General features: G+C 39.2%; 1 protein-coding gene across 2 annotated transcripts; it reads right to left on the reverse strand.

Moving 5' to 3' along the window:
- Nucleotides 1–253: 253 nt before the first annotated feature.
- On the reverse strand, nt 254–24,163 carry Ccdc34 (coiled-coil domain containing 34). 2 transcript variants are annotated; one of them, XM_021150275.3, is made up of 6 exons: nt 23,605–24,154; nt 19,822–19,957; nt 13,255–13,362; nt 4,365–4,523; nt 3,692–3,833; nt 254–911 (listed from the first exon to the last, which is right to left on the reverse strand). In XM_021150275.3, the coding sequence occupies exons 1-6, from the start codon at nt 23,949–23,951 to the stop codon at nt 697–699; spliced, it is 1,107 nt and encodes a 368-aa protein (XP_021005934.1). In that variant the 5' UTR covers nt 23,952–24,154; the 3' UTR covers nt 254–696. The 2 variants fall into 2 exon arrangements, with proteins under 2 accessions (XP_021005934.1, XP_085690714.1); XM_085834588.1 differs by lacking the exon at nt 254–911 and adding an exon at nt 945–2,193 and having other exon boundaries at nt 23,605–24,163.
- Between the last annotated feature and the right edge of the window lie 3,512 nt (nt 24,164–27,675).

Below are 27,675 nucleotides of genomic sequence, written 5' to 3' on the forward strand. Positions count from 1 at the left end.
CTTATTTCTGTGCTGCAGAGCAGTCTTTCGGTTAGCTTTTAAAGCACCTCCACAGGGAACCAATGGGACAACTTTTCTGGTACAGGTGCTTGCTGCACAAGTCTGATGACCTGAGCTCAATCCTTAGAATCCACACAGTAGAAATGAGATCTGACTCACTCCAAGCTAGCCTCTGCTCTCCACAGTCATGTTATAGTATATGCATGCCCACACACATACACACTCACACAAAATAAATAAATGCAAAAAGGAAAACTTTAAAATTCCTTTATGGAAAACTGTACTAAAAACCGTTAACAAACATTGTAAACATTGAAATTTATTTCTCTTGGTTTCTAACCCATTTAATTTAGGTAAGGTTTAGAAGTACCTGTTTGAACAAATTAATGGTATGTTTCTAAGCATATAACACAAGCAAATAACACAGTACAAAAGAACACAAGAAAGACTGTTGGTTTATTGATACTGTAGTGAGTTTTAATAAAAACTAAAACACAATCATTAGATCAACCTTAACGGTCTATAAAAATCAAAATATAAAAACTATCTTTAACTCTAAGGATTCCACATACAAATTTAAAATTTTGGTACCTGTTAATTACCACATCAAATGTTGATTTACTGATTAGGAAGTGTTAAGAAAAATATTCTGATTTTAAATGTAAGCTCCGGGTAGCTAGGTATGCTCTGTGCACACTATCTCTGTACTCGGCACAGAGCTCCAAGGCAAAGGCTGCTCTTGGCATTATGAACTGCCAGGGATGACGATGGGAGTGGCTGAGTCGTTGCAGGTCGTTTACTCTTCTTTCCGGGTCCACTCTTAGCTTCCTTAGGAGGGGGCATATGAATTGGCTTCCAAGGAATTGGGTTATAAAAAGTTGGTTCTGGGTAGGAATTTCCACTGTAAAAACCTATAATCGTTAAAAATCAGAATAACCAAGAAAAAAATCTTAGATGAAAGAAATCACTTATTTCTAATTCCTAAAAAAAATAGTAAAATGGCGACAAGACAAAATATCACTGATAAATTGGATAACATAACTTAAAACTTGAGGCCTGAAATATCTTAAAAGAAATAACATTGTTCTAATATTGTAATCACTATATCAAACATTAAATGATACAAAATAATTCAGAGAATTGGAATAGTACTATGAAAACCTATCTAAATAAAAATGCTTACAAAAGTTTTACTATGTAATTTATTTTATAACTCTTAAAATCTTTATGGCCTTAACTCAGGCTTGGAAATGGCTAATTGTGTGGTATTTTCTATTATCAGATACTAAAGTTTATTTTTTAAAAATTCTCTATTTGTATGAGAACCTACAATAACTCAAGATTCCTATTTAAAACCACTGAACCTCTGCATGACTGTCAAATCAATAAGAATACACAATCCACACTAATTCAGACCACCAGCTGTCATCCTACCAGTGCACACAAAGTGCTTACAGAATGGTGACATCTGACAACCCATAATGGGGTGCAGGAAGAACATTTTATGAATTGGCTTCAAGTTCTCCACTCAGTGCAGACAGAAATTCCTGTACTGTGCAGTTTATGACAATGATATGTACATGAAGGATAGAGACAGAGAAGCACAGCGTTTGCTAAACAACAGACTGCTTGTAAGAATTAAGTTCATCCAAAGCATTAAGTTAATAATCCATAATTTTGATAATTAACTTTTAATCAATATCGCTATTCTGACTTTACTGTCTATTAGGTTAAAATAATTGCTTATTATCATTTTTCCAAACAAATGTTAAAACCTTTTTAAAGGAGTATGCCCGCCAGTGCTCAGTATCCATGATAGATGATCCTGTGACAAACAAGAGAGGCCTAATCCTGACAGCAGGAATGTGTCTTTCAGGCACTCCCAGTCCACTCTAACTGCAAAGATGTGTCAACACACACTTCACCAAGACAGTCACAACAAAGTCTGGAGTGTGTTCCAGTGTGTGAACAAAACAGAATGGGAGTATTTTAATAATAAATCACTTTAAAAAGTGAAGGCAGCTGTCAGCAAGGTATGACTTTCCAACATGAAGCACAAAGAAAAACATGCATTGCCATTTATAATCAGTCCAAGCCCAAAGGCAAACTGGGTACATTTGTTTGGTCATGTGATGTCTACTATTCTGTTCTTCAAAAAGAGTTTACTGGACCTTGGAAGCTCTTCCTTATAAACTGGTAGAAAGAAGAAAAGCCAAATGACCCGGTGAGCATATCTCAATAGATCTTCAATGATACAATAAATAATAAAAGTATTTTAGAGTCCTGGCGCCTGAAAACAGAGTCAGGAATCTGCTAAAGTTATATTCTACTATTGAGCTACATTTCCAACCATGTGAATTTTTGTTTGCTAACATTAAAAATGGTTGCTTTAAAATGTAACTCTAACAATAAGTGCTAAAAAAACTGGGTTTCTATAAGCAAAAGAATGAATCCATAGCCATGTTTCTCATACTCTAAACACTAAACAAAAATAAATCCAAATTGGACAAGGGGCATTCATGCAAAACCTGTAACCTTCAAACTGCTAGAACTGAAGAGGTATTTCTCTAAATACAAACAGCCAATAGGGGTTTGACAAAGCTGCTAGGCTTGGTGGTGTATACCTTAATAACAGAACTTGGGAGGCAGAGGAGGGTCATCTCTGTGAGTTCTTTGCCCATAATGAGACTCTGTTAAAAAGTTCTCAACATCCTTAAATTAAAAATCACTTTGAGATCTACCTATTTTAATCAGAATGGCTGTCATCAAGAAAATAAATGCTGGCAAGGATGTGGGGGCCGTGGAAGAGGAGCCATCTGATGGTAGCAATGAAACCTGATAGAGCCACTTTAGAAAGCAGTTTAGAGATTTGAAAAAACAAAAACAAAAACAAAAAACCTAGAAATAGAACTGCCATTATGACTCAGCTCTTGAGTATATACACAAAGGATTTACAGTCCACATACCAGAAATACTTGTACATTCATGTTTATTATTGCCTGAACGCAATACCTAAGAAATGGAATTAGCCTAGATGTCCATCTAAAAATGAATAAAGAAAATATGGTTCATATACACAAGGGAAACTTCATTTTACTAGAAGAAAAAATGAAATCATGACATTTTGAGGAAAATGCATGAAACTGGAAATCATGCTAAGTGAAACAGAGTAAATGTCTCCTCATGTGGATCCTCATAGTGAGACCTCTGCACCCGTTACGCACAGGGATCCTGAGAGGGAAGGACAAGATCTAAAGGGTGGGAGGGAGATAAGACAATGGAACCCGAGACATGAAAGGAGACAGAGGGAAACAGGAGCAAGGTGAGAAGAGCACCAGTGGAAACAGCAGCTTCATGACTTGTGTGTGAACACCAGTGGGTCCTGCCTGGGGGCCTCACCACTCAGGAAGCTGAGGCAGAAGGCTCCTAAGTTCCAGGCTAGCCTGGACAACTAAGAGAGACTGTTTCAAAGAAACAAAAGTAAAATGTAAGTGTGTAGTTTTGCAACTACTGCCTTAAAGAAATATATTTATATATAAAATGAACAGAGAGCAATAAATTTATAGCAACATATAGTTATAATCTTCTAGAAAATAATAATTTCAAAGAAAAATTACTTTTATACATTTCTCTATATATCACTTGCTTTTGCAAACCATACTTATGTAAGCCACAAGACATAAAGTCCGACCTGTAAGCTTCCCACTGGAGTAACCATAGCTCTTTGCAGCCGGACGAGGTTTAGTTTTCGCATTTTCCAACCATTCTTTAAACTTTTTTTCTGCAATTTCCTTTTTCTCCTGTAATTCTGCTTGCCGTTGCTTTTCTTTTTCCTTAAAATGATAAGACCAAAGAATTCCCTGGGATATTCTGTAACTAGATATTCCAGTCAAGTCTTACTGTTTGTCTTCCCCCAGTTGCTTTCCCCCCCAGTGACATACTGGCCATAAAACTGAACTATGTTTCTACAATCAAAGAGCAAAAGTAAATATGATCAGTGATGTGGTATATAAGTGTCCACCACTCAATAGTAAGATAGCAAATTCACAAAACAAAAATGCAAATTTGTCTTAGGACAACTTACAAGCAGTAAAATCTATCTACAAAATACTATAAAAATGGTTAAAAGCAGTAACAAAAATTTTGAACCTAACTGATAAATATCCAAAGTTTTATTAATAATTTTCAAAGATACCATAAATGCATTATCCATTTTGAAGATTAAACACAAGATAACAGGGGTAAGAACAGTTTGTGTATTTTATACTAAAACAGTATAGACTGAATTACTATACTTTTGTTTTTAAAATGCACATATAAACAACAAAGTGTATACAATGACTGGTCACTTCAATTAAAAATACCTTCTCTTTTTTCTTCTTCTCACACTCTTCAGCTTTTTTTTTCTTCAACCATTCTTGATATTTTTCTTTTGCTTTTTCTTGCAAATGTTCTTTCTCCCGTTTTTTTGCTTCTTTTTCTTCTATTTCCTTATTAATTTTTTGTTCCCTTTCTTTCCTTTCCTTCAAAAAAAAGAAGGAATTTTAATTCAAGTATGTATCCATACTATCTGTAGTTACCTTTAAAACAGGAAGGCTACTCAGAGACTGGGGCAATGACTGGTAGGTGTTCAAGAAAGACTCGCATTCATGCATATAGAGTATGACCTACTGAATGTCCTGAATCTTGGTATGGCTTCATGACCATCCCTTGTACTTTAAATATCAAGCACATGTGCATGCATTTCCTCAACAGTCTGCCAGTGCAGACTTGGATAAATCACAACTATCAGTGAGTTACAAAGGACAAGTCGGCAATGCTATTAGAGGAGAAACAGGTAAATGCTTAGCTACACATTCCTACATAGATTCAAAGTGGACAGCCAGTTCTCACCTATGGTCCCAATATGTAGGAAGCAAGGATAGGAGACTAGGAATTTGATCAAGTTTGGGCTACACAGTAAGTTCTCGGCCAATCTGGGCTACAGAGGAAAATAAGGAGAGTAGGAGAGTGGTAGGTAGAAAGAAGAAGTTGGAAAATAAAGACATAGAAGTCAAATCTGGTCTTCAAGCCCCCTCCAATTGTCTTATGAAAACCACTGCAGGGTACAGACACAGGCAAGGACTTTCAAAAAATGAAAACGCTAGCACAAAAAACAATCCCAAGAATCAACAAATAGGATTACATGAAACTAAGTCACATCTACACAACATAGAAAACAATCACCAGAGTAAAATGACAACTTGTAGAATGAAGAAAACAAACCTTTGCTAACTGCATACAAGACAGGGATTCTACAGTCTAGAATCTATAAAGTGTAAAAGTGAAACACTCAGAGAACAAATCCAATCAGTAAATGGACTAGTGAGCTCAACAGACAGTTCTCAAAAACATTTGAAGCATCCTTAGCTAGGAGGCAAACAAGTTACAACTGCTTTGAGATATCTTATTCAAGTCAACATGGCTGTCACCAAGAAAACAAATACTGGCAAGGATGTGGGGAAAGAGGATGGCTTCCTCTCCGATGTGGTAACGCAACTAAACAGAGCCACTATGGAAATCAGCATGGAGGCCTCTCAAAAACTAAACAACACAGCTAATATGACCCAGACCTCCAACTGTTGGGACTAAGTTAATTAAAATACTGTTGGTTCACTATTCACACTAGCTGCAAAATGGGACTAGCCTTGATGTCCATCAAAAGATGAGAAAATGTGGTTCATATACACAGTGGAATTTTTATTCCAGCATAAGGAAAAAATAAAATATAACATTTTCAGGAGGATGGAAATGGAAATAACTATTTAGATTCAGAAAGACACTTATCACGTGACAACTCTTAAAAGCAGAACCTAGATATAAAATCAAGTAGGTAGGGGTGTGTGTGTGGAGTAATTTTAAGGGGAGGAGGAAAAGAAAAGGCAATGTATCCATCTGACATGAAACCTAAGTGGGTAATATGAAGCTAGCACACCAAACAGAGGTCAGGCTAGGAGCAGAGGGAGGACAGTTGGGCAATGGGGATCAATTAGAACAATATGCATTGACTCATACATATGAAAACACCATCATTAGACCCACTGTTTTGTATGCTAGCTTTAAAATTAAAATAAAAACATAAACCATAAAAATTCCAGCCTGGAGACATGGCTTGGTAGTTAGGAATACTAGCTATTCCTACAGTGGACTCAGGTTCAATTTCTAGAACCCACATGGCAGTTCATAACTGTAACTCCAGTTCCAGGAGATCCAACTCTCTGCTGGCCTCTGTGGGCACTATGCATGCATATGGTGCACAGACAGACAGAACACTCATACACACAAAATATCTTTTAAAAAAATTAGACAAAAATTAAATGGCAAGACATATTTGCAGCACATATATCTGCCAAGGGACGTGGGCCTGGATAAGAGGCTCTCTCAGAGCCTTTGCCTGCCATATATATGTTCAATCGCCATCACTGGAAAAACAAGCAAACAAAACCCATGTAAAATGAACTCAGTGACAACTACAGCAGCATGCATGTGGAGTGTAAGAGCTGCTCAGAAGAGGGAGAGAACTGCGTGGATGCAGGAGCTCATGGCTGCCTTGGCAGCAGGGCAACCCCATCTCGGAAAGATATATAATCCTACTTTTTCTATCTTTAGAGATGGTGAGGGCTGGAGATTAAATCCACACCTTTATGAATACTGAGTAAAAGCTATGTCACTGACATGATTTTTTTGCATGATTAACAACTTCTTAACACCTTCCAAAAGTAGGCAAATGACACACAAAACAAAAACAGTCAACTACAAAAGAGAAAATGTCAAAAGTGTTACTGACCCAATTTGTCGCACTCCATTTCTGTGCTGCTGTCGTAATTCCCAGCATGACTACACTTAAGGAAACAGAACTGAAATGAAGCCATAATGGTGGAATCTGACTTCTAGAGTACTGGTGTCCTTATAGAAAAGGAAACCATAGTGGGATATGTACACAGATATACAGCCACTCAAGGAGCAAAACCAGAGCTGTGTTTTCTGCAAACCAAGAAGAGACATAATGAGCAATCCAAACCCACACATCCTTTCCTCTTGATTTTTAGGCTCCCAAACCATAAGAAAATTAACTTCCAGTTTTTTAAAAACATCTATCTGGACTAGGAAGCTAAGTCTCCCAGTGAGACTAATAAAATAAGTCAGCAACAGCAAAGCACCGCACACTAACTAACTAGAGAAGGATGGAAAATAAAAACAATTGATAAGATCAAGTTTAACCAAGGCACAGACCAATTAGAATTTTCACGTTAGTAATGAGAACATAAAATGGTACAAGTACTTTACACAAGTTTGGTGATTCTATTCCCATGCAGCCCAGCAACTGAGCTCTAAAGCATTTGTCTAAGACAAATGAAAACGTGTGAGAATATACGCAATAAACAACTCAGTTTCCTATTAGCTAGTAGATAAATAAGCAATTTGTGCTATTTCACAGGATATTAAAACAGTAAAAGGGAAAGGAATCAAGAATATATAAAATAGTATGATAAAATTAAAAACAAAAGAAAATAAACTCAAAGGAGGGTGCACCTTACCATTTTATTTATATACATTCGAGAACAGGCAAATCTAATTTCCAGAACAGGATTACTGTGCTAACCTTGTTGCTGGGGCCAGCTTGGCGTAAGGAGCAGGGTGCTGAGTGTAACTGGACATAGGGAACTTTCTGGAATGACAGCAATGTTCTATCACCTGATTGTAGTGCTGGTTGCTTGCACTGATACAGAAGTTTATCAAGCTTCCCAAACTTACAATTGATATAAAATATGCAAGTTACAGCCCAATGAAATACAACAACAGCTAGACTGTGTGGGTGGGAGTAGTAACAACTAGATGTGATCAAGTACATTACAGCACTCAGGGAAATGGCACAGTGAATTCAGAACTCTGAATAAAGATGCTAGTAAAGAGTTTGGAGGAAACAAATGTATGCATACACATATAATCTTTAAATTAGACAAGGCTGTCTGTCACAAGGACCTAAGGAGAGAAGAGAACATCTGTGACAGCAGAGGAAAGAGCCGCGGAGTGCCTTCAGGATTCTAGAACGCTGGTTCCTACACACCAGGCACACAGTATGTTTTTTACAGAAAACAACAAGGACTACTTAAAACTTTCTGAGTGTGTACTCCTTCCTCAGACAGGGTCTGCCCCCACAGGAAAAAGGCTGAGCAAACATCACCAGACAGCTCGAAGTGCACACTGACAGCAGCACCATCAGTCACAGACCCCACTGAGCTGCAGCTATAATTCACACAAAATATCACTTGTGTTTGAAAGTTAAAACCTTTTATTTTTAAGTAACTTTAAAGTGCTGAAAATAAAGTCTGTTCTCATAAAATATGTATCAACACTAAAAACTGACTCTAGAAAAAGAACCAGTATAACAACACAAATGTAAAAGTCCCGGATGAGATATGCCTTTTGTTTAAAAGAGGATTTAAAAATTTATAGCTATAAGGAACCAAGTTTGCTAATGGATACATAAATTCCTTTTGTCTGATTTTCTGATAGAGTACAGTAAAAACGACAGAGGTGGCAGCCGGCTAGGGCTGACCGAGCCTGAAGCTGAGGCGGCAGTGGACCACACACCATGAAATGTAAACAGAAGAGCAAATCCTAGATGCCAGACTGGAAAAGAAGCAGGAGAGCTTTTTTCCAAACAGAGGTAAGCATAAGGAAAGCTGGAAAGAGAAACTCAGAGAGAGAGAGAGAGAGAGAGAGAGAGAGAGAGAGAGAGAGAGAGAGAGAGAGCGCAGAGCAATCAATTATTCTTTAACAGGCACAGGAGTGCTGTAGAATACTGGGTAAATTCAATTTTTCAGGGTTCATTTTTAAACAATTCATACCAGGGCAAACAACTTTTTCCCCCCTGCCCACCACCAAAAATAAATAAACAAGTAAGTAAGTAAGTAGATTTCCCTTCAATAACTGAATTAGATCTTCCATCAACAATTAAAACAGCAAATATACCATCGATCTGTCAGTATTATCTTCCAGACTTAGACAAATAACAGTTCTGCGTGATTGGCATGGCAACATTAGCTTAATGCAGTTGAAGACAGGCCGCTTTCAGATGAGAAAACAGCATTCTACACACCAAGAATTACTCTGATTTATAGTTTTAAACTTCTAAAAGGTAGCACCCAAAGTCTTGATATAGTCATATATTTATTTTGATCTTGGCTTTTTTTTTTTCACAAAGAACACTTTGTTATATTATAGATGAATCAAGCAAACAAAATCTGCAATTGACTTCTGAAGGGAAAAGAAATCTGAATTTGCAAATATACACAGCTAATCAATTTTCTTATAATTACATCCACCTGCAATTATTGGTCCTCTTGGTAATATAACTGGGTATTAAGTTTAACAGTAAAAACAAAATTATAATTTTGTCCTTTAAATTTAAAACCTTGTCCTATAATTTAAATATTTGTTTCAATTCCTAAAAGTAGATTTTAACAACAAATCACCACCATTCCAAACATAGAATGTCAACAAAGACAAATTTACAATAACATTTCATTCATTCAGTCTTTCTCTCCCTCCTTCTCCTTCTCCTTCTCCCCCCCACCCCCCACTGGCATGCTTGTCAGCTTGTTTATTGGAGCTTTACTAAGGCCTGCACACACTGCAAACATTCTATTACTGAAATATACCCCAGGACCAGTACTTTAAACTTTTCTGACCTATCTTCCTACATAAGAATGTATTAAAGTTGAAATAGGGACTAAAAGTATTCAACTTAGTAGTTCAGTGTTAGCTTAACATAAACAAAGCCCTGGGTTCAATTCATAGGGCCTAATATTTTTATTTTAAAAATAGTAATAACCAAAAGATGAAAGAAGATATGCAAATGTAACTGAATGGTAGAGCGCTTGCATATCATGCATATGGCACAGACAGAGAGAGACACACACACTACACACACACACACCATACCATACATACTATCCCATACATACATACAGAGAAGAAAATATTATTCAATAAAAAAGCTTATCATATGCAAAGCATTATGCTAAATCTAGTAATGGATAAAAATAATTCATGTTTTAAACGGCTGAAAATAAAAGTGAAGGCATGTATATAATATACAACAGCTATTCTGGTAAAATATATACATAGGCAGAGTATATAACAAAGTTACTAACAGTAATGCAAATTGAAAAGATTCATAAAGAAGAATTTCTAACTACCAAGGGAGATTCCTGATGAAGTACACTTCATAAACAGATAGTGTTGATCCCAGAAGTGTTAGATTATTGAAAGAAAATCCCAGTGTCAGGTGTGAGACACCATTCCAAAACTCCCCAGAGGCCTTCAAAACTGTACAGATTATGCCCACCATATGCAAAGACTCTACTGCTGAAGACACCACACCCCTTGGTTGCAGAACACCAAGAAAGCATACTGGAGCTGAGGAGAAAGCATCCTCCCGACTGGCTAAACTTTACAATGCTAGAAGTTCCTATGCAAGTAACTGGGGGAGAAAAGTCAACAGTGGCATTCCCAAGTGTTAGACCTTACACGATAATTACTAACTTGCCAGGCCAACAAGTGCTCACTAATTTGACAGTAACACAACTGTTTCTGATTGGATCTGTGGCCTGCTCCATGAGAGAGAGGTGTGGACCTGGCTGTGAAGTTCAAAGGCACTGGGGGTGAAGACTTCTGTCTTATTAATTAGACATGCTGTCAAACTGCCTATTAAATATTTATGTTTACATCCATATGTTAGTCTTGACTTCAGCCTTCATTGAAAAAAGGTTTCTCTCTACAGCTCACAGCAGTTAAGGCAGAGACTCGTGGCCAGGCAAGGTACAGAGAACAAAGCAGGGATGCTTCAGATTGTCCACAGCATCTGACTAAAATTTGCCTAGTGACTCTAGTAGGGGTGTGATTTTGCCAGCTGCAGATAGTTTCCGTGATTGTGTGACACTTGGAATTCTGGGATTAGGAATTCTGGAATTCTTCAGAGGGTATATAAATGCTAGGGCGTCAAGAGGTTGTTAGTAGTGTGGGTTGTTGGTTAGCTGCTGTTGGTTGCTAATGGTTGCAGTTTCTAAGAAGTTGTGCACTTAACAAAAACAACAAGAAGAAATTAGATATCCTGATGGCAAAAATCAAACTTGCCCCAAGGAACTCAATGCCCCTATCAGCAGAACGTAATCTAAAGATAACACTGCCCCCAGTCACCTTTATCCTCTTTATCTCTCCTATCTAGGTTGAGGGGATTAAACAGGTGGAAGAAAATGAGTAGAGAAGGGTGGAAGGAAAATGAAGCCATCAACTAGCAAACATTAGTTACAAATGGTGTCCAGACAAGAGTCTAGGCAGAATGGGAACTGTGATTTCTAATAACGTGAAGGACATGGCAGGGGATGAAGGCATGCTTATTCCTTTTCAAGATGCCAGCAAAAATTTATTGAGGTTGCTACCACTGGTCTATCCTACCCCACCCCAGGCACTTTGCTCCCAGAGGGGATTTTCTGGTTTTGCCTTGTTTTTCTTCCTAATTCTGTTTCAAAAAGGTTGGAAGAATGGCTTAACAGTTGGAAAAATTGAGGGTGGAAATGGAGGGGCCTGAGAATCAAAAAACGGCTGAAGGAAGTACTCTCTCTTTTCTGAAAGGGTTGCAGAGTTGGCTGTGTAACTGAAAAAAATGTGCGTGAAAGTGGAAGTGCTTGGGAGGCAGGAGCATTGGAAAAGGGAGAACAAAAAGGCTCAGTCCAATGCAAAACTTACCAGCCATTTCAGACAAGAGCAGCCAAGCATCACCAGGGTATGGGAAAAAACACTGTGGAATTAAATCAGCCTATATACTATAAAGATGTGTTAAGATCAAAATGGAAGCCCGAAAAAATTTTGCACCAGGGATGCAGATTTGCTTGTATTTCCATAGGAAAGAAAAAGCTGTAGATCCCATCAAAACTGATAAAGATTAGAAATGAGCAGGAGAGGTCTCCTGAAAACCTTGGCCACTGATGCAAAAAGCTTGTGAATAATTTCCTACTAAAACATAGCACAATTAATGGCTTAAAACACAAAAGGTGGAAATGTAGTGAGAATGTTGGTTTCTTTGAAAAACAAAGAACTCTGAGAACATGTTTTCATTTTAATCCCAGATGTGAGATATGGGGCTGATTCAGATTGTCCATGCAGCTGACTATGATTTGCCTCATGCTCTAGCTGGGGTCTGATTTTTGCCAGCTGCAGACAGCTTCTGTGATTGTGTGATGCTTAGAATTCTGGGGACTCTTCAATGGACATATAAATGCTAAGGCCCCAAGAAGTTGTTGCTGGTGGTGGTGGTGGTGGTGGTGATGGTGGTGGTGGTGGTGGTGGTGGTGGTGGTGGTGGTGGTGGTGGTGGTGATGGTGGTGGTGGTGGTGGTGATGGTGGTGGTGGTGGTGGTGGTTGTGGTGGTGGTGGTGATGGTGGTGGTGGTGGTGGTGGTGGTGGTGGTGATGGTGGTGGTGGTGGTGGTGGTGGTGGTGATGGTGATGGTGGTGGTGGTGGTGGTGGTGGTGGTGATGGTGGTGGTGGTGGTGGTGGTGGTGGTGGTGATGGTGGTGGTGGTGGTGGTGGTGGTGGTGATGGTGGTGGTGGTGGTGATGGTGGTGGTGATGGTGGTGATGGTGGTGGTGGTGGTGGTGGTGGTGGTGGTGGTGATGGTGGTGGTGGTGGTGGTGGTGGTGGTGATGGTGGTGGTGGTGGTGGTGGTGATGGTGGTGGTGGTGGTGGTGGTGGTGGTGGTGGTGGTGATGGTGGTGGTGGTGGTGGTGGTGGTGGTGGTGGTGATGGTGGTGGTGGTGGTGGTGGTGGTGATGGTGGTACGGGCTGTTAGTTGCTGATAGTTGTGGTTTGCTATGTATTAGTGCACAAGAAAGGTACAACAAGAAATTAGATATCCTGACAGCAAAGATCAAACTTGTCCCAAGGAACTCAACACCCCTAATCAGCATGAAGTAGTGTAACAATAATATAGTGCCATTTCCCCTCTATCCTTGTTTTCTCTATCTAGTGTTAGGAGGTAGAAAGGATAGAAGAAAAGGGGTGAAGAAAGGTATAAGAAAAGAGGACCCACAAAGTAGCCAATGTCTGGCTACATAAAAAAAACAAAAGTACACAGTCTTAGATAATGGGGAGGAAGAAAAACTTTGCAGGAGACGTGAAGTACATATGCATGCATTTGGTTTTTGTTACCTGCTTATTTTTCTTTTGAACCCATTCCTTGTGCTTTACTTCAGCAATTATCTTTCTTTTTTCACGTTCTTCCATTTCTTTTCTTTTTTCTATTTGCTGATTTAATTCCTGTGAGATTTTGAACAAAGAGAAGCACTTAACAGAAATACCCAAATAACGTAACTATAAAAAAGGTGAGGCTAAATTAGACATGAATATATCTTCTCTAATAGGACATGTATTACTAGTGCCAATATTTCATTCAAGTAACTCTGGAATTAAAAAAAAGCATTGGTAGAACAAGTAAGTCATCCTATAGGAATACTAATAATTGGTTGGCAGCAAAACACTAGTTTCTTAGACTAAGCTTCAGCAAAATTACTGCATTGAAATCAGCGTCTTTCCCATACATAAATATTTTGGCATCACTGTGAGGTACTGGCAGTAGCTCAAGAGAATTATAACTTTCTTTTTATAGTTATTAAAAAAAAACCTTCTAGATTCTTAATGAAAAAAGTCTTATATTTTCAGTTCATAGCTACACTAAAGAAATGTAAAGAAGCCATTTTCCTTAGAGGCAAAAAAAAAAAAAAAAAGAATCTGATGTTTTCTTCATTGATTTTACAGATGCTGGAATATAAAACAAATGCATGTTCAGATCCCAGACTACTTAACTGCCTTGCTGCCACCAGAATCAATGTGTCTGATTGTTTTCTTGGGAGAATGAAGAAGGTATGGCTAATAAAACACAAGGTAAATGCCACATAACTTGCTACTCATCAGTAACATCCATGCACTGCAGAGAAAACTGTTCAAACTAGACTTCTCTGGGATTCTACAACCAATCACTGCTGACTCCCTGTCTTCTCTCTCAGTAGTTATTAATAACCTATCATCTATTGGTCTACTCTCTTGCCCATCCTTCCCTTCCCCTAAGACCCACCTATTTGAGCAGACTTGCCAATAAAGACCGTTTTCTCTCAGTATAATTCCAGTACCTTAAATGAAATAAAACTTACACAAGAACCAAGTTTTTGCACTTTAGAACAGGCTGGCTGCTTTAAGTGAGTGCTTGTCTGAAGTCTACTGGATAAAAGACTCTCTCTTTCACTCAGAAACTCTCAACTTTTAAATACTGTCCCTCTCAAAGCAAATTTTGATCTTAGTATTAAGACTTCTTCACTAACTAGCTATTATTCCTTGATTACTCATATAATAGTCTTTTACAAAATGTTTGCTCTACAGCTAATATAAACTGGGTGTGTGTGTCTGTGTGCCTGCATGTGCAACGCTCGCATAATGCATTCGAGTGAAGTGTGGGCACATGCATGCCACTAATAACTTTCAGGAGTTGCTTTACTCCTTCCATTACGGGATCTGAGAATCAAACTGACCTAGGTCATCAGTCTTGCAGGCCAGCACCTTTACCCAACTGAGCCAACTCACAGGTCTTATCTTGCTATTTGAGAACAGGGTCTCACTGGAACCTAGGGCTCAAATCTCAGGACCCATCCTATCTCTACCTCCCCAGCACTGCATTTATAAGCACTGTTGTATAAAATGTTTATATAACTATCAGATCTATATTTAGAGACTTACCTACATATATGCATTTGTATGCATGTACACAGGGCGTGTATATAGATATATTTTTCTCCTTTGTTTTCATACACAGCTCTATGAAGTTTTCCCCATTTAACAGGTACCCAACAATTTTCCTCAGAATAGTGTTCAAGCCACTAACCATTCTCATCAGTCTTTGTCACTGAGAACTCTAAATCACCCCTTTGCCATGAATTCTTGCTTCACAGTACTCAATTTATGTGGGGTTTCTCAAAATGAGGAAATTGATACTGCACTATACTCAAACATCTCCACTCACCATCTTGCCCTTTAAAGCCATGTTCTCAGAGTTAAAGCAGTTTTACAATTTAAATGTACAATAGGTATGAGTGATCATACTTACGTCCTTTTAAAGGTTCTTCAAATAATGAACAATTGCAAAAGGGGCTATGCAGATCTTAAGACCCTGCTTTATGGTTGCCAATTATTAGTTAGGCTAAAGACTAAAGAAGACTCAGTAATACCCAGAAAATGATAACACTGACCTAAAGTAGTGGTCCAATTCCAGAGGGTCTTTTTAAATAACTTTCCCTCCCATCCAAAATACCCATCACATTCTAGAAACACAGATCTCTTCCAAGTTTGGCATTCACACCATCTATTCATCACCAATGTAGGCCTCTTCCAGGACAGGAGTCTTCACTCAAAAGCCCAACATGGCCTGCTGGTATACCACTGAATTTCCCATCGAGTACACACTTTATGGTAAGAATACAATCAGCATGAATGTGTATTTCAATATATTGTAACTACATGCAAAGAAGTTTTAGCTACTGAAGGTAACAGTTAAAAACAAAGCAAAAAAGCTTTGGCCATTCTATATCCCACCTGGTTGCTTTATCCAAGGTTAGTTAATTAGTTAAATGACCAATGTTAATATGGTGAGGAAAAAGAATGAAAAACCACCTGGTTTATGAAAAAATAGGTATTTTACAAGTTTGAACACATTATATTCACATATGAAGTTAATTAATGGAACTAAAGACCTCAGAGAGAATGAGGCTAGAGAGATGGCTCAGCTGTTAAAAGCATGTTCTTGCAGAGAGCCCACGTTCAGTACCTAGCACCATATCAGGTGGAGCACAACCTCCTCTAACTATAGCTGTAGGGGGTTCAGTGCCCTCTACAGACTCTATAGGCATCTGCATACATATACATACAGACACACACACACACAGACACACACACACACACACCCCTGTAATAACAATCACTCTAAAAAGAGACCATTGAGAATCTAGACGGGAAGCTAAAGAATTACTAAAACTGTAAATAAATAAAATACAAATAACCTGGAGTCCAGTGTTCTGGCTTTTATGATATTGATATTCAAAAATTTTAAAAAATTTTTAAAGTGGGTAATTTTAACGATCTAATATAATTATAACTCTAACAGAAGTATCTGAAATGATATGTCTGTTGATAGAATCAAACACTAATGAATGAGGTTAATCTTTTTAATGATCCAACTTACCATATAATTTTTTTTTAATTTTAAAAGATGACAAAATGTCACAGATATGAGAAAAGAGGACTAGCGAGAGGAAGGAGGAGAGAATAGGGTAGTGGGAAGGATAGAGTTAAAGTACAGTATATACTTGATCAAAAGTCTCATGACAAAAGTCATCACTCTACAACAAATGTGCACTAATTAAATAAATAAATAGTTAAGCCAACTGTGGTGGCCTGCAACTGAAATCCCAGCATTTGGAAGGCTGAAGCAGGAAGAACATTGAGGCTGGGGTCAGGATGACACAGCAAGTTCAAGGGCATGCTGGGATATATAAAAAAAAAATAGACCGACTCAAACTGTCAAAAAAGTAAATAAATATTAAGGCTGACTCATTCATTTCTAAAATACATCTTGCTATTGTGAAGAAAGGCATTTATATCGGAAATCATTTTCAGTCCGAACTTTTCCATTGACTAAAACCTTAACCAATTACTTGTCTGACTTCCTGATTTTTAGCTTTAGTAGGAATCTGAGATGCACTATTCCTGTGGTGTAAGAAAAAAAAAATCTGGGGGTAGGAGAGAGTGAGTGCACTGTGGTTAAGAGCACTTGACTCGTCTTTCAGAGGTCCTGAGTTCAAGTCCCAGCAAGCAGGTAGTGGTTCACAACCATCTGTAATGGGATCTAACTCCCTCTTCCAGTGTGCATGAGGACAGAGCATTCATATATAAAAAAAATACATGAACAAATTTTTTTTAAAAATCTGTGCTTCTTATGATATAGATTATAAAATCAAAGAGGGAATGCAATAAATAAGGAAAGCAGGAAATGAAACAAAATGAAAGGCATGAAAAATGTACTGATTACAACTACTCAAAATAAGCTGGCAGAAAGCTAAATGGTCAGTGGACATGTTGATATCCCTAGCATGACTGCTACATACCAGTCAGACAAAAGCTGGACAGATGTGGCACACACCTTTAATCCCAGCACTTGGGAGGCAGAGGCAAGTGGATCTCTATACATTCAAGGGAGGGTTGGTCTACAGATCAAGTTCTAGGACAGCCAAAACTACACTGAGAAAACCTGTCTCAAACAACCAAAAAAAAAAAAAGCCACAGACAAAAATACCTTAGTCATGTCACAGTTAAGTAATAAGGTAGCACAAAAATGTTAAATAAATCTAAAACTTGAATAATTATACCCTTCTGTATGTTTAATTATTATGGCATGGATTTTATATTATTATAATTTGTTCTCAAAACAGGTTTTCCTAGTAACTATCGGCTTTCATACTCAGTCATATCTAACTTGTATGGAACGTTTTTATCTACTCAGCCATGGCCCAACAGTGTGCTCTCTCCCTTTCATCAAAGCACAGAAGAATCTGCTTCACCTTAAAGTCTTCAGTTTTGAAAATACAAAGTATGGCTCAAGCGCATGCTATTAACTACTCTAATGTCTGCTTGTGGATGAAGAAACCAGGGCTAAAAGAATGTAAGCAACTTTCTCACGTTCAAATTTCAGCCTTGTTCTATGACTCCACAGGCCAGGCACTCTTACTACTTTTCTTTTAAGAAGTTTCTTCCTGCTGGGCGTGGTGGCGCACGCCTTTAATCCCAGCACTCGGGAGGCAAAGGCAGGCGGATTTCTGAGTTCGAGGCCAGCCTGGTCTGCAAAGTGAGTGCCAGGACCTGTCTCGAAAAACAAAAAAAAAAAAAAAAGTTTCTTCCTTTATGTGCTGAGTAACAATAATTTGAAGTAACTCCTTTTGTCTTAGCAAGTGACTTGTACAGAGGATCCAGACCAAGCCATAAATGACCCAGTGGCCTCTCTGAATTACCACAAGATAGTAAATCAGACAGTGAATCTAGTATCAATTTAATGGGTTAAAAACAAACAAAACCATAATACAGTTTCAGCTGTTGCACAAAACTGAGAAATTTCAGGCACATATGTATACACACATTCATTTTCTGCTTAATAAAAAGAACAGACTTGTTACGATGCACAAGTATTTCCATTGATTGCTTTGATTTTAGCTGTGCAGGATGACTTTGAACTTCTGACCTTTCCAGTCTCTACCTCCCAAATTCTGCAAATGCAGTGGAGACAGGCATGAGCCATCACACCTGTCAGGGTTCTATGCCGCCACACCTTCATGAATGCTAGGCAAGCATTCTACCAACTAAGCTGCATCTTCAGCCCTGAACAAATATTTTTAATATATTGAGTATAAGTCAATAGTGGAATGTTTGTCTAGCAAGTAGAGGGTCCGAGGTTTGATTCCCAGTACTGAGGGGCAGGGCGGGGGTGGGGGGGGTGGCTAGGCTAATAAGGTAAGATAAGACTCTTGTCTGGGTCTCAAAATACAAGTTAATATTCAAAATAAATAAAAAAGCATTAAGATTATAATGGCAATGATACACATAATACCAATAAAACCAAAATCAGTCATTTTCATACTTTGTTTCATTTAATCTTTATATAAATCCTGTGACTAGTACAATTTCAACTCTCTTGTAGAGATGGAGAAATTGAAGTACAAAGGTTTAAATAACTTAGCAATGCTAACCAGCAAGTGAAAAGGCTGTAACTGGGGCTCTTACTAAGCCTCCTAATAGCAAGCATAGGTCTCTCTAAAGTCCTGCTGACAAGGAGGGGCTTCCCTCACAGTGTACTTTTCCAGGGACTGATTTACATGCTAGGATACGGAGTAGTGTGTAAAAGGAAACAACTGAATGGAATGTACCCACAACCACAGGAGTTAGGCCAAGTCTCCTGACTTGTGACTTTCAACCTAGCAAAAAAGTCAATACAAAAATTAGTTTTTAAACTGATAAGGAAATTTTATTCTAATACTATAAAGGTTTTGGTTTCTATGATTTTTATGTTAACATGGCTACTAACAGATGAAAATAAACTCTCCACACAGTGAACAAATTTTGATACATATTTAATATATTCTATATATAATATCAGGAAGCCACTTTAAAATGATATTTAAAAGTATTTAGTTAGGATTGGGGTGTAACACAAAGGTGAGAGCACTTGCCTAGCATGTTCAATTCTCAGAACAAAAAAATGTTTTCAGCCAGGCAGTGGTGGCACATGCCTTTAATCCCAGCACTTGGGAGGCAGAGGCAGGCAGATCTCTGAGAATGACCTGGTCTACAGAGTGAGTTCCAGGACAGCCAGGGCTACACAGAGAAACCCTGTCTCGAAAAACAAACAAAACAAAACAAACAAACAAACAAAACACAACATGTTTTCAATGATATGGAAATATATTAATATCTTACAGGAGAAAATGCAGGTTATAAGAGAGTTGGATTCTATTTCCTTCACAAGAGTCCCCTTTAGTACTCTGTGGCTACATTTGAATATGAAGACTACAATAGAAAGGTTGGCTGGGGATGGCTGTGCATAACCTTGATTCCAGCACTGAGGAAGCAGAGACAGGTGGATCTCTGTGGGCCCAGGGTTTAGTGAAGAGACACTGTTTAGTTTACCTCCAGAACTTTCTGTTGTAGCCGGCCACGCTCTTCTTTCTCCTTGCCAACAAACCACATCTCCCATGGTGTCAGACTGCCGTCCTGTAACAGCACCAGCTTCTCTTCTTGTTTGTCTTGCGACTCAACTTCACAGCTACAGGAAAGAGAACAGGAGCACTTACTACAGAGAGCTCTTCCCACTGGGAAATGTGCAGCTGTACAATGAAAGCAACAATGTAATGCTTCTAACAGTCTCATTTCTACAAATCCATCCATCTGAATGACTTCACCCATCAAACTGCCTTTTGTAAGAATCCGTGGAGCATCCCAAACCCATGCATCTGCCTCAATTTCAGCATTGCTGATTTTTTCTTTATTCTGAAAAATCCTACTTGAACAGATAATTACTAATTATTAATTACATGTAATCAAACCCAGACCTTTTTTCCTTCCTTAACTGCAGTATATCAGAAAAAATGTGTATACATACGGAGCAAATGCAAAGCAAAAACATGTTAACAATCAGGGATTCTGGGTGAAGGAGGAATCAGATATTTGTTGAGATTCTCTTTCAATTTTTTGTAAGTTTGAAATTGTTTTAAAATTAAAAGTTGTAAAGAAAATGATACTTGTCTATTACTATGGCTTTGTTTTGTTGTCTTTTATTTTTCATGCTGGGTATTGAAACCAGGGAGAACAAACTAAGTATTATGGTTGATTCCCTTTCCAGTTTCCTAGTGAATCTACAACTCTTCAGGCTATCGGTCTCCTGTCAGTCTCCATTTCCACCACGTGTCTTCTGTAACTCTCCTGAGCAAGGAAATCTAAGAGCAGAGCAACTTGTCTAATGCATAATGCTCACAAAAAAGCTTACTGCTCAGGATCCAAAGCAGAATGCATCTGTCTGTCTGTGCACGTATGTACATGAGTACAGTGCCAACAGAGGCCAGAAGAGTGTATTAGTTAGATGCCCTGAAGCTGGGTTACAGGCAGTTGTGAACATCAGATGTAGATGCTGGGTACTCAAATAATGTCCTCCATAACAGCAGAGCCATTAACCATTAACCACTGAGCCATCTCTACAGCCTCTTCTAAAAACAAACACAAAAAACTGTGATGCTGATGATAAATTCAATGTTTATCTTAGATAGCATTCTTCATCTCCCTCACTCCTAAAATCTAGTTTATTATAGACCCTAGTTCTATGTGTTTATACTGTTCCTTCTAGCAAACAATGGCCTCATCAACTGTGTTATGTAATTTTCTCTACTTCATAGATTAAGTTTACTCATTTTCCTGCTATTATTCATTTCTTCACATCGTTATAGAATCTGTACTCTGGAAGGAAAGAGACACTGCTGATATATTATTTATATACTTCCTTCTTTCTCAATCTTGCAGAATGACCTTATCTTGTTCTACATGAAATCTCTCTACATCTTCTTGGTCCCACATCAGCAATATAGCTCAGACCTTTATCTTGGGTTCCAGACTTCTTTCCAACCATCCAGCTATTAAAGTTAGTACAAAATAAATCCAATCATTTAAGCACCATCCCAGCCTCCTAATAAAAGTGCATTTCTCTTTCAATCCTTAGTGAAGAGTCCCTACACCTAACCAGTCACCAAAACCAGAGACTTACATTTTCAACTCCACGTGACCCCACAATTTACATACAAATAGCCACGTGTAGTAACATATCTAGAGCCTTCTGGTTGTTTTCAAGCCATTCTCTTCTCCAACCTTACAATAAATGGTCTTTTCCCTTTCTTTCAAACCACTCTTAACAGCTGTATGCAGGTTCACCCCTTAAATGAATCCTTGTATCACCTCAAACATTCCTTAGTGAGGCTTTTAACCTTCAGCATAAAATCCATACTCCTGAGTTGGCGCCTCCTTTTAGCAAACTGATCAGACCTCATGTGTCTGGTCTGGTGAACTGCAGGTTGATGAATGTGTCATGCCTCTATGCTGTCTATAGCTTTGCCCTAAAAGTAAAACTCCTGTCCTCTGTCTCCACAAAACCTGATAAATCTGCATCATCATTTTTTTCAGATGTATTCTTAACAAGTCCTTTGAATAAGGACTGATGTGTGAAAGCAGGCAAAAACTAGGTCCTATCAGCTTACTCAGGCTTTGAATGAGAACCAAGTAGGCCTAGTTCCTCCCTGGCAGGCTCCCTACTGGTTAGCGATTTGGCTCCTGGAAGCTAATGCAAGTCTCAGTGGCTGAGCTGTAGTCTGCTGGCCTTTATTCAACACGCTGCTAAACTAGGACATACTGTTTGGGTCTTTTGAATATTGACTAGAAGGTATTCACCAAAGCCTTCAAATTTACTTTTAAAATATGTTAAATCCACACTGTCCTGAAAGTGCTTATGAAAAGACTCCTAAAATTCTAGTTCAAAATTCCACCAGGCTAACCAGGGAAGGCCTATTTCTTGTTGCTATTAGCAGTCTGGAAAAGCAGCTTGCTCTCTGTGACTTCCACCCTCACCAACGTGAACTTTCACCTCTCATCCTTACAAAAATGTCCTCCCATGTGAGTGACCTCCTATTTGATTCATTAATTCTTACATGAGTGCCTTAGACTGAATGGAAGCTATCTTGCTACTTATATAAAAAACATGGCCTTGCCAGCTGAAATTTCTTAAATCTTCTGTACTATGCCTGACACAGCCTGGCAATCAGAAACTTGTAAAGGCTTCCTGAGGCTGCCATAAGGAATGTATCCTAAAATGAAGCTGTCTTAGAAAAATTCCTACAAGGACAGGCCCTTTGTTCCAGTTTCCATAGTAATGAGTACATAGTATAAGTAAGCCCTAAGGAGATACCTGGGTACTAAGCCCTGGGCTGCCTGTACCTAGCTGTAGGCCTTTGAGGCAGGCCTTAAAAAAAAATCTATCTTCTCATCCCCACCTTTTAAAAGGTTTATGAGCATATACACACTGGGTATGAGTTTATGTGCACCAAGTGCAAGCATACAGGTGTCAGTAGGAGACAGTGTCAGATTTCCTGGAACTAGAGTTACTGGTGGTTGTGAACCACCTGATGATGAAGGTCCTTGGACTCGAACCTGGGTCCTCTGCAAGAGCAGTTCGCCCTCTTAAGCACCGAGCTCTCTCCAGCCTAAGGAGACTTTCTATCTGTATTCTAATATAGTTCTCTTTGTGAAATGATTTGGGCTTTTCTTTCTTGATAATAGAAGTCATTTATTATCTTGTTTATCTCTACCTACATTAATATGTGGCAAAATAGTAAATGTTTGCTGAATGAATCAAGGTAAATAAACATTAAGATGGCATTATTAACTAACCCCCTTGATGAACACTCACTAGTCCATTAAATGTTCTCACTCAGATCAGTTAACCTGTCTCTGCAGAGTATAAACATTTTGGGCATCCGTACCCAGCTCTTTATATTTAAAGCACCTACTTACTACAACCCAGCACCAGCTACACATTTTGATGCTAAGTTTATGGATAAGAGCTCTGGAGTGACAACCTGGTTTTTGAGGCTTTTAAAGGCTCCTAGCAGCAAGTTTTGTGTGCTTGCGACTGTGTACAGTAAGTTTCTATGGAAACTGAGATAGCAATCCTCTGTCTCAGGAAAAAGGAACTAGGAATCATGGGAAATCAGTGACCATTTGTAAGAATTTACCCAGCACCCTAGGATGCAAGTGCTGCACAGCCTTTGAGCTTGAAGACAAGAGGTTATGCGGCTCGGGGTAACAACAAAGCCTTCTGAATGCCATCTCTAAGGAGTCTTGACAAGTGCTGGGAGGGCCGAACCTTGAGTTTACCTGGAGCGCCGCTGGAACTCTATTCCTTCCAAGCTCTCCACCTTGCTCTCTGACTCACGGGCATCTTCGTCCAGGGCCTCTTCATCCTCCCCCTCACTGTCGTCCGCACCAAACGGAAAGCTCTGGTGGCCAAGGGGAGACAACAGGGACAGGGTGGAGTTGCTGCAGCTCAGAGACGGCGGCGACAAGCACTCGGTCAACGCCACATCCTCCAGCCCTGGATCTCCAGAATCCACTAAGAGGTCGACAACAAAGCTCGAGGAGGGCCGGAAGCCCGGCTTGCAGCGGGCGAGGTAGCGGGTGCACGGAGCCGGAGAGGCGGCCCGCCACGGCCGTGCGGCCCGCATCAGGCCCGCCAAGTTCAAACGGCCCGAGCAAGGCCGGAGTCCCGTTCTCCCAGCAGGCTCCGCGCGCGCCGTCCGACCAATCAGCGCCAGCTTTAGGCCGTGTTGTCATAGCGACGCTTGTAGCCAGCAAGGGGCTTTGTCTGGGCTGGTAGAGCTTGGCTTCCTCAGTCCAGGTAGGAAGGTTCCCGACTGACAGCTTCAGCTCGGCGTCTCCCCGAGTCGTCCGCCCGTTCCTGACGCTGTCCTGAGTACTGTGTTTGCAGTGGTGTTGAAGGCCATTTGGTACACGACACGTATCAGTGTCACTAAAGCGGATCCCTTAAAAGGAAAAGGCAGAAGCCTGAAGCCACGGTTATTCCCCCTTCCTCATAAAAGCTCAGGATCATTAAAAAAAAAAAAAAATCTAGCACTCGTGATTGAATTTTTTAGTTCATTTATGTTGTTGGGGTTTTTTTGTTTGTTTTTGTTTGCCTAAGGAAGAGAACTTTATCCGAGCCAAGAATCCTCTGTGGGCACAGTTTCTCACTGTATGGGCAGCATCTGTCAACATAATCAGTTCCCCCACCCCCAGTCGCCAAGGCAGGGTTTCTCTGTATAGCCTTGGCTGTCCTGGAACTCACTTTGTAGACCAGGCTTACCTCAAACTAAGAAATCCGCCTGCCTCTGCTTCCCAAGTGCAAAAACGAGGTCCTATCAGCTTACTCAGGCTTTGAATGAGAACCAAGTAGGCCTGGTTCCTCCCTGGCAGGCTCCCTACTGGTTAGCGATTTGACTCCTGGAAGCTAATGCATGCGCCACCGCTGCCCTGCAACACAATCAGTTTTATCAGGATGTGTTAACTTTCTAGTCTTCCAAAGCATTTGTGTCCACTCTCCAGCGTGTCCATACCAGAGCAGCAAATCATGAGCCAACCTTAAAATCCATCGTTCTTTTTAAAATGAAATTTCGAACTGTGATGCAATAGGCATTTTTCTAGGACTCCTTAGCACTCTCCTTTTAGGGGCCGAGGATCTAACTGAAGCCCTCAAGGAAAAGATGGCAGATACTGAAAGTGAGCTGCTTATTCATGCTCACAAAGCTGCATACATTTGTAAACGCAGCTTTTGACTAATGTACATTACATTAGTGTAAGAATCACAAGTGAAATGAGAGTATCTGTAGAATTTTCATAGCGCAGTTAGATATGGTAGAAATACTAGCAACCAAAAGCGAAGCAAAGTGACTATAAATGACATGCTAGCACTATTTTGTTCATTTTTTTTTTCAGTAAAAACAATGGCATTGGAAGAAAACTGTACGGTGAACTAAGAAACGTGATTTAGTAGACTTATGGCTATGACTTACTCCAGTTATTCGGTATTGGCATATCTGGTTAAGATATTTTGTCAGAAAACACCCTTGGCGTCAGTAACTCAGAGACACTGGACTACCTTATACCTTCACAAAGACAGGAACTTGAAAAACAACCCTCCATTCACCACAAAAATAACCTAAAGGTTTTGGAGAAGGGAATGGAGCTGGCTTTGAACCAGTAGTTTTCCTCTTAATATTCTTAAATAGGCTATTTAACTGCAATGATCTTAATTTAATCCTCCCCAAAATAATCTACCCTGCTATCATATTCATTCATTAATCCTCAGCTCCACTCTGGACTTGACATCTCTTGAACTCTGTCACTATCCCACATCGAGTTCCCCATCATAAACCTCTCAGTGTAGGAATGTTAGACCATAAAGTTTCCTAACCCTCTTCATGCTTTAGTAACGTGCTCTTGATACTCTAGGATCAGTGTGGTCACCAAGAGCATTAGCCTTAAAGGCTACAAGGCAGTTAAATGGCCTGCTGTGGCTGTTTGAATGTGGTCTGTTTTTACAGTGCTATTCATTACTTGGACTGAGACAATAGTCAAGATGGATAGGATTATACAAATGTACAAATTAACTCTCCCCTTAAGTTACAGGGTGTGGACCTAACTATCCTCTTAATACTCATTTTCAATCTAATAATATGAGGGTTTTTTTTTTAATTGGCGTGGAAACTCCCTGCAAGAGTGACTTTTGCTTAAAAATATTTAACTATATTACAAAACTAATTCCTTTGCCAGTAATCCTTTTGGCAATTTTATGATATGGGTTCAAAAATGTCTTCCTGCACATACTTAAGTATTAACATATGAAATATGTCTCAGCTTGTGTCAAAATAACGTTAGCAAGAGGCAAAAGGACTGAAGGGGCTTAGTGAATGTGGTGAAGATGAAAGTCTCATTGTGTGCTGTGGACACCTGTGAAAGGTATAAGTAAGGTCATTACACCGTGCTTTTTGCTATAAAAGTTTCCAACATTCAAAGTTTAACATAAACTCACTACTCTATTCAGAGCTAAGATGAATGGACTCAGCGGTGTGTGTGTGGGGGGGGGGGGGGGGGGCAGGGGCGCAGGGGATGATTCTGTCAGTAAACTGCCTACCTCAAAGCATGAGCAGCCGAGTTCCATTTCCAGAACCTACATAAAATTGCAGTGGGTGGCACAAGCTCAGGCCAGTCATTCTAGCTAATCAGATGGTCTAGCCTAATCAGTGAGTTTCAGATTAATGAGAGAACCTGTCCCAAATGAGTCGGATAGGCTCCCTGAGGAGGACAAGTTGTCATCTGGCATGAGCACACCTCCATACACCCACATTCATAAAATAATAAACACAGAAAGAGAATTAGGTTCTGGTTTGGTTCGTAAGTATTTTAAGGATTTACTGAAATTTGCTGTGGTTTATCAATTGTCTTTTCATTTGAGAAATGAGGGGTTTTTTTAAGCATCTAGAAAAGTCACTGCATGTAGTATCTTGCAGATTGTTAATTCTTGCCTTCAGTAAAGATCTAATGATTACTATTCTCTTAAATATCACAATTTGTTTTCTACTATAGTTTAGATTTGGGATAAAACTTTACTTCTAAATTTCAGTATAGTGTCCTAGACTTTTATAGATAGCATGAAAATTGTGTTTTCCAGTGGTTATTTCCAACATTTCTTTTAATATTTGGTAGTTACAAACTTTAATTTGACTGTGTGATACTAAGTACACTCAGTAATGCACCTAGCTATAAATTAAGAAATCGAGATTGCTTTATAGAAACTCTTGTACATCAGACGTCTAGCACAGTTTACCACATGCTTTACCTAATAGTCTATTGTTGTTTTATTTGGGTTTTTGCTTTGTTTTGTTGGGTGTTTTTGAGACACAATCTCTCTGTACAGCTCTAGCTGCTCTGAAACTTACTATGTAGACCAGGCTGGTGGTGAACTCAGAGATCTACCTGTCTCTCCCTACCTCACAACTGCTGGGATTAAAGGAATGAGCCACCATGCCTGGCCTATTCTCTTTCTTTCCTTTCCTTTCCTTTCCTTTCCTTTCCTTTCCTTTCCTTTCCTTTCCTTTCCTTTCCTTCTTTCTTTCTTTCTTTCTTTCTTTCTTTCTTTCTTCCTTTCTCTCTCTTTTTAAAGGATTTATTTATTTCATTTATATGAGTTCAATGCCACTGTCTTTATGTCTTCAGACACCAGAAGAGGGCATCAGATCTTATTACAGATGGTTGTGAGCCACCATATGGTTGCTGGGAATTGAACTCAGGACCTCTAGAAGAGCAAGCAGCCAGTGCTCTTAACCACTGAGCCATCTTTCCAGCCCCCTATTCTATTTCTTAAAGAAAAAAAAAAGTTTTCAATAACTTGAA

Source organism: Mus caroli, unplaced genomic scaffold (assembly GCF_978045245.1).
Source record: "Mus caroli unplaced genomic scaffold, Mus_caroli_1 scaffold_2, whole genome shotgun sequence".
Lineage (NCBI taxonomy): Eukaryota > Metazoa > Chordata > Mammalia > Rodentia > Muridae > Mus > Mus caroli.

Excerpts from the sequence above, each read along its gene's own strand:
- Ccdc34 (XM_021150275.3), bottom strand. The coding sequence starts at position 23,951 with ATGCGGGCCGCACGGCCGTGGCGGGCCGCCTCTCCGGCTCCGTGCACC. Across the intron at positions 19,958-23,604 it reads GAGTTCCAGCGGCGCTCCAG|CTGTGAAGTTGAGTCGCAAG; the intron begins GTAAACTCAAGG and ends TCTTTCCTGTAG. Across the intron at positions 912-3,691 it reads CTCCAGTGGGAAGCTTACAG|GTTTTTACAGTGGAAATTCC; the intron begins GTCGGACTTTAT and ends TAACGATTATAG.